This window comes from Phodopus roborovskii, unplaced genomic scaffold (assembly GCF_943737965.1).
Source record: "Phodopus roborovskii unplaced genomic scaffold, PHOROB, whole genome shotgun sequence".
Taxonomy (NCBI): domain Eukaryota; kingdom Metazoa; phylum Chordata; class Mammalia; order Rodentia; family Cricetidae; genus Phodopus; species Phodopus roborovskii.
Genome location: NW_026125052.1, coordinates 32,695,238 through 32,702,392, shown reverse-complemented (window position 1 = coordinate 32,702,392; position 7,155 = coordinate 32,695,238). Strand labels below are relative to the sequence as shown.

At 57.6% G+C, this 7,155-nt stretch overlaps 1 protein-coding gene across 1 annotated transcript; it reads left to right on the top strand.

The window, feature by feature from the left end:
- Positions 1-1,405: 1,405 nt before the first annotated feature.
- On the top strand, positions 1,406-6,038 carry Cbx8 (chromobox 8). Its single transcript, XM_051181616.1, has 5 exons — positions 1,406-1,574; positions 1,967-2,010; positions 2,210-2,275; positions 2,367-2,433; positions 2,842-6,038. Exons 1-5 carry the CDS (start codon positions 1,506-1,508, stop codon positions 3,676-3,678), a joined length of 1,083 nt encoding a protein of 360 aa, XP_051037573.1. The 5' UTR covers positions 1,406-1,505; the 3' UTR covers positions 3,679-6,038.
- The last annotated feature ends 1,117 nt before the right edge of the window (positions 6,039-7,155 follow it).

Sequence of the window (7,155 nt, the reverse complement as noted above, 5' to 3'; positions counted from 1 at the left end):
TCTGGAGCTTGCGTGGAACATGCCAAGTGTGGAGATAGCTGCAGCTGACCCTCCAGGCTGCTACGGGGTTACCAAGAGCGGAAGAAGAACTTAGGATGAAGGGTCAGCAAGCGCACGCACTGTGTGAGGGAGCAGGGGCTTCTCTGCGCGACCCTCACCCCCTACCGGGAACTCGCCATCTTTGCGTGGGGGGTGGCGGCCTCCCTTCGAGGCTGCAGTAGTTATCAGTACTCCCCTCAACTTGCACGCCGATGTTTGTGGTCGAGTGTCCTCCACGCATGTCGTCGAGAAGAGCCCGAGACAGGAAGTACTCTAGCTCGGCACCCAGGTCTGGAGCAGGCCCGCGGCCGCCCCAACCGCTCACCCCCGCCCCGAAACAGTCAACCTCTAGGCTCTGCCTCGATGGCCATTGGCGCATTAAACCCACCCAGGCCTGGACGGACGTGCTCAGTTTTGGCTTCTCCCAGGGCCGGGGAGTGGAGTGGGTGGAAGGCGCAGGCTGGAGTGGGGGGGGGTCAGGTTGCTGCGACTTAGGGACAATGGTGGTGCGAAGAGGAGGCACACGACCTCTAATGCAGGGTCTCGGCCCGGGGTGGGCTCAGGTGGCAAGCACCGGCCTGCACTAGTCTGCTTTGGGCTTCTGAGCCCGGGGAAGCGCCCACGCCATCTCGGTTGGTAGGGCCCGGAGGGTGGGCGCGGGCAGCGTTGTGCGACTGGAGACCCAGAGCAGGCACATTGATTTGTTAGCGGGATGGGACTGGCGGTGGAGGGAGGGGGCGTTGCCATGGAGACCGAGGCTGTGCGGCCGCAAGGGAGGGGTCCGGGGACCGGGGGGCTCGACGCTGGCGCTCAGTAGGTCCAGGGGTTCGGGCGCGGCCCGTTGCGCCCCAGTACCTGGGCATTGTGCTGCACCGGCGGCGGGGGTGGGGATGGCGCCGGCCAGGGCAGAGGCGGGTCGGGAGGGCCTGGCTCTGCAGAGGGGCGGTGGCTGGCTGGGACCTAAACGTGGAGCCCAGGGGGCTCGGCGGGGACACGCCACGCACCCGGGGAACCGCTGGGCGATGGGGCGCGGGGGCGGGGGCCGGGGACTAGGGCCGCGGCCCCCCTGGCCAGCCGTGCAGACTGACAGCGGCCAGGCCCGCCCCGCCCCGCGTCACTTCCGCTGACAGCATCTGCCCCCCCTTCTGGGTCTCTGGAGTGGCCAGAGACTCCGCCCCCTGGCGATTGAAACGCGGGTCACGTAGCAACGCGGGGGAGACGGGGAGAGGGGCGTGGCCGGGCGCTGATCCAATCAGCGCCCGCAGAACAGGCCTGGGCCGCTTGGCTTTAGCAACGTCGTTAGCAACACGTGGGGCGGGAGGAAGCGCCGGGCGGGGGCGGAGGGGGGGAGAGCGCGCGGGGAGGGAGGAGAACTGACGTCAGCGGGAGAGTATTATGGGCTGTCGAGCGCTGGCTGCTGCTTTTCTGCTCCTGGAAGCGGCCGAGGGGGGAAGCGGCGAGTCAACATGGAGCTCTCGGCGGTGGGGGAGCGGGTGTTCGCGGCCGAAGCCCTCCTGAAGCGGCGCATTCGCAAAGTAGGTGACGGGGACAGCGGGCGGCGGCGCGGCGGGCCCTCCCTTACCAGGGCCCGGGCTCCCTCCCCCTGCTGCAGCCCAGCCTCCCTTCCCCCAGGTCCCAGCAGTGGCCGCGGCCGTGGCGGCGGCGGCGGCGGCTCAGCCTCTGCGCTCTTCTTAGACTTGCAGCGGTGCACAGATTGCATGGATGGGGGGCGGGGTGGGGGAATGAATGCCAGTGCATGCACTTTGTGCAGCGTTTCTGCAGGGGTGCTGCAGCAGGCTGGTACCTTTGGCGTTAGTGTTTGGAGCATTCATTTGGTGCATGCATTTTCGCGTGTATTTCTTGTGCCCTCGTTTTGCATTCCTCTCCACGCATGCACACATACACATTTCCCCTTTTGCATCCGCAGGGACGCATGGAATACCTCGTGAAATGGAAGGGCTGGTCGCAGAAGTAAGTAGATCATATGCAATCGTGGCAACCCCACACTGATATTGAGGAGGGTTCTTTTTTCTTCCTCTTTTCCACTTTACATTGAAATACAACACATGGCAGCCGGAAAAGTTACACACACACACACACACACACACAAACACGCACACACGCCCTCTGCTCCAGGGACTGACGCCAGATTCTTCCTGGTTTCCTATAGGTACAGCACGTGGGAGCCCGAAGAAAATATCCTGGATGCTCGCCTGCTTGCAGCCTTTGAGGAAAGGTACAGACCCTTACCCACACCCTGGAACCCACACAGACTGACGTCTGTGCAGCCAGGACACACCCCCTTCCCCCCTTCTTTCTTTCTATAGGGAACGGGAGATGGAGCTCTATGGCCCCAAAAAGCGAGGACCCAAGCCCAAAACCTTTCTTCTCAAGGTATGTTGCAGTCTCCAGTAGTGGAGTGTGGCATTCAAAGGGGACCTGGAGGCCTTGTGAACCAATGGGTGTGCACACCATGCTTATTTGTAATCTGTGAGCCTTCTGACAGCTTGTCATCAAGTCAGGGAGAGCATCAAGGAGGTGGGACTTAGCCACACCAGAAGGCCTTTATTTATCCCTCTAGCCATTCCAAGTAGACCTGTAGTGGACTACAAGGAGTAGTGTCGATTGCAAACGGCTGCTTTTAGACAAATCCACTTTCTCCTCCCCCAGACTACAACCATTAAACCCACTTCCCCACCCAGTTAGAATTTCCCAGGCATCTGGGGGAAGTTGGGCTGTCAAGGCTGGAGGGGCTCCTGGGGGGTGGGGCTCTGTTTCCTTCTCACAGTCCTCTTTCTGCAGGCCCAGGCCAAGGCGAAGGCCAAAACATATGAATTCAGGAGTGACCCTGCCAGAGGCATCCGGATCCCTTACCCAGGCCGATCACCCCAGGATTTGGCATCTACTTCCAGGGCTCGAGAGGGCCTTCGGAACACAGGTCTATCCCCACCAGGGAACAGCACCAGTACCTGCAGGGCAGAGCCACCTCGGGACCGGGATCGAGAAAGAGGTACCAGTCGTGTAGATGACAAGCCCAGCTCACCGGGAGACAGCTCCAAGAAGCGAGGACCCAAGCCCCGGAAGGAGCTCCTGGACCCTTCTCAGAGGCCCTTGGGAGAACCCAGTGATGGCCTAGGAGAATACCTCAAAGGCAGGAAGCTGGATGACACCTCTTCTGGGACGGGAAAATTCCCAGCTGGCCACAGCGTGATCCAGCTTGCTCGAAGGCAGGACTCAGACCTGGCACAATATGGTGTGACCAGTGCTAGCTCGGCAGAGGCCTCGGGCAAGTTGGCTGTGGACACCTTTCCAGCCAGGGTGATAAAGCACAGGGCTGCTTTCCTGGAGGCCAAAGGCCAAGGTGCCCTGGACCCTGGTGGCCCCAGGGTCCGGCATACTTCAGGTACTCCGGGCTCAGTGGGGAGTCTGTATCGGGACATGGGGGCTCAAGGGGGAAGGCCCTCCCTCATCGCCAGGATCCCAGTGGCCAGAATCTTGGGGGACCCAGAGGAAGAGTCTTGGAGCCCCTCCCTGACTAACCTGGAGAAGGTGGTTGTCACAGATGTGACCTCAAACTTTTTGACAGTCACCATTAAGGAGAGTAACACGGACCAAGGATTCTTTAAGGAGAAAAGATGAATTCCTGGGGATGGGGAGCCCAGGACCAGAACAGGCGAGAGTGAGCTCCAATGTGGCTTAGTGCTTTTTTATTTCTGGGTGGCTGTGGCCTTCTGGCTGGCCCTGTCCTTAACTTCATACCCTCTCCCCGAGTCCCTTTCATTCCTTCTTTCTCAGTTCTGGTTGGAAATTATCTAGAGTTCTATTTTCTATTAGATGTAAATATGTTATTTAAGAAAAATATCTAAATATATATATTTCAACTCTTGAAGTTCTTTTATTTAAACAAGGAGAGAGAGAGAGAGATAGATTGTGGTCTGGTAGGGGCAGACAGAGTTGGTACAGGAGGGGACTTGTTCCAAGGGGCTCTAGAAAAGCTGGGGGCCTGGGCACCGGGATTCTGGAGGGAGTGTGAAGGGACTCAGCCCAGCCCACCTCCTCCCTCCACGCCTCCGGGTTCCCAGTGCCAGACTCTGGGCACCCAGGCAGGATTTTTTACTCTCCTTCCCATTGGCCAGCTAGGCCAACAAAAGGTTGGCTTTCCAATCAGAAAAAGAGGGATGGGGTGGGGTCAGCCCAGTTTTCTTTTTTTCTGTTTTCTTCTTTCTCTCTCTTTTTAAAGATTAAGATGTCTATTAGGGGGGAAAGTATTAACTTTTTCGTGCGTGTTGTTGAAGGTTTAAAAATATAAGTCAGGAGTGGGTGGGGCGCAGGTCTCCCGTGACCACACAGGGAGATGCACTTTACGAGCGAGTGTGAGTGCCATACACGGGGATTGTGTGTATGTGTCATGTGGACAAAATCTCCCCGTCCCATGTCCCATTCCTTCCCTTTCCAGAGAGAAAGAGAAATCCAGCGAATTTGTTTACATTCCCGAAATGCCAGGATATATTGGGAGGATTGCGTGTCAGTGCCCAGAGCACCAGACAGTTGTTTTACAAGGAAAATGCTCAGGCGGACTTTTCCTTTGCGAGTCCTCTCTAGCTTTGCCAGAAGACAGGGCGGCCCACCTCCCAGGAAGACTTGGACAAGCCTGGTTCGTCGGTGGGGGTGGGAAGGTGGGCCCTACTCTCAGAAGGACCAACGGCCGCCTGGCCACCTCAGCCACCCGGCGGGCGGCGGGGTTGGCAGCGGGCTGCGCACCAGGCTGGTCGCCGCGGGGGTCGCAGCCTAAGTGGAACATGGTCAGGTGGGGCTCGGAGCGGAAGGGGTCGACTGAGTTCCCACCCAAGGATGTGCATTAGAAGTTTAGTCCCCCCTCCCCTTCCTTAAAAGTAAAAGCTGTAATTTATAGTTCTTTTCGATTCTCGGAGTGCTCGCTAAATGAACTCGACTGGACGTTCAGACACCTCGGAAGGGGGTGGGGGAACGCGAGGTGGAGGGGGGGTGCGACCCGGGACGACAGGAGCCCCGCGACCCTCTGTGCCCCTGGTCCTGGCCCACTCCGGAGGGCACCACGCGCAGCTCGGACTCAAAAGCACAACTCTGTCCCTCAGCCAGTTCAGCAGGGATCTTGCGGCCTCTCCGCCCTCCCCTCCCTTAAAGGGCCAGCAGGCGGTCTAACTTCTGTGGCTTTTGCAGGGAGGGGGCGTGAGGCTCTGCTTGTGGGACAAAGCACAGAGGGAGGAGGCTCTGGGGTGGGTTAGAGAGGCTTGGTAATGGGGAGATGCTGAGAGGAAACCCCGGCCTCGTCCTCCCTACTCCTGGCTCCCCATCGCTGAGTCTCTCTTCCCTCCAAACTTTGCCTTTAAATAGAGGGAGAAAAAAGGAAAAACGGTGTACTCTCTACGTGTGTTTATTTGTTTTTGAAAATCGGTTTGCGCCTAAAGAGAAGCCCTTGGAATGGGAATTTTTATCTGCTCATATTTGTAAAACTGGTATTTTCGACTTTGTATAAAGAATCGCCGTTGACTGTGTGTCTGTCTAGATGTTGACCCTATTTTCAGGTAAACCTGCTTTGGAGGCACACTTGTGACCGAGTGGACCGTGACTCTGGGACACTCAGGAGTCCCTTACCTGACTTCCTCTCTCTCCTCTCCTTCCTGGCTCAAACCTTCTGTCCCTCCAGCCGTCCTGGTTCGGCCATCACTGCCCATCGTCCTGCCATCTGTCCATGGCCGTTGTGTGTGTCTCCTTAGCTCGCTCTTGAGAGGCTGACCTGGGGGGTGGGTGGGCAGGGGTCTGGGGCCATGTGGCTCCGAGTCTGCAATCGTAGATGGGCAGAACACGTGTTTATGAATTCTCAGATATGTACAAATCTCGAATTGATCGCCTCCTCAGCTCAAGAGTGAAACTTCGGTACCCTATCTTCTTGGGTTGTGAATGTGTCTGTATCCAGTATCACTTTTTATGTGTTTAAATATATATACTTTGTAAATAGACACTTGTCTTGGTTCTCATTATTTTATTTTATTTATTTACTTACTTACTTACTTATTTCCCAGAACAAGGTAGAGGTTACCTGGAAAGGAAGGACCCGGCCCCCTCTCTCACTACCCACTTGGTGCCCCTACCTTTGCCCCCCACACTCTACAGTAGGGTTGGACTTCCCCACTCCACCCAGAAAAGGCCCTTTTGCAATTAGGAAACTCTCAGTGGGAGGGTGAGGGGAGGTGGGTTGGGGAGGGAGTGAGTCATGATGGCTCTCAGCTTTCCCGGGAGGTTGTCTTCACTACTGGCTGTACTTCTTTGAGACCCAGGCAGAATTCGGGGACCCCAGAGATGATATGCGCTACCTCTGGGCTCATTTACTCACCCTGGTGGAAGATTCCCCCAGCTCCACCCCGCTTTTATGCCAGAGGTCCGTGCCTGACACCCAAGAACCTTGCAGACTCACTGCCTGTGACCCGAACATTGCTCCCGATGCTGTCGTAGGGCTCGTGGCCCAGACCCCCACAGCCTCGCCAGCGCTCCCCGAAATGCAGAGCCTCCGCCTATTGATTGAGGAATTGAATTCGCGGGTATTGCTAGGCAACTGCCTGCTTGGAGCCAGTGCTGAGCGCGCTGATGTGATTAGTGAACCCGGAGCCTCTGATCTCAGCCCCGCACTGCGCTCCCACACCCAGTGTCCACGGCTTCTTAGATCTGCGTTCTTTCGGGTAGATACCCCAAGGTGGGACGAGGGACCTTCGAGGGGGAACAGCGATGGGGTGCTCCGTCCTCTAGACTGCGGACTTCTGGGGGGGGGGTGGGACCAGGTCGTGAGGCTGCAAACCCGACCCACACTCCGGCTTCCCAAAGAGGATTGCACAATGAACCCGGTTCTACCTCCATATTCCCAGGCAGACCACCTTCCGTTGCCAAGAAGTCACCGCAACCCGTCAGAACCCTCGGAGCCCAAGAAGAGGCCCGATGTGGGCCTGGTCACATTTTGCCGTTGGCCCAGTAAGCAGTGGTTAGGCCATTGGCAGAGAACTCCCCACCTCCCTCCTCCAGCTCAGTACCCTGGGTCGAGGTTACCTCAGCGGGCCCTTTGGACACTGAGCTTGTGGAGTACAG

Excerpts from the sequence above, each read along its gene's own strand:
- Cbx8 (XM_051181616.1), top strand. The coding sequence starts at position 1,506 with ATGGAGCTCTCGGCGGTGGGGGAGCGGGTGTTCGCGGCCGAAGCCCTC. Across the intron at positions 1,575-1,966 it reads TGAAGCGGCGCATTCGCAAA|GGACGCATGGAATACCTCGT; the intron begins GTAGGTGACGGG and ends TTGCATCCGCAG. Across the intron at positions 2,011-2,209 it reads TGGAAGGGCTGGTCGCAGAA|GTACAGCACGTGGGAGCCCG; the intron begins GTAAGTAGATCA and ends GGTTTCCTATAG.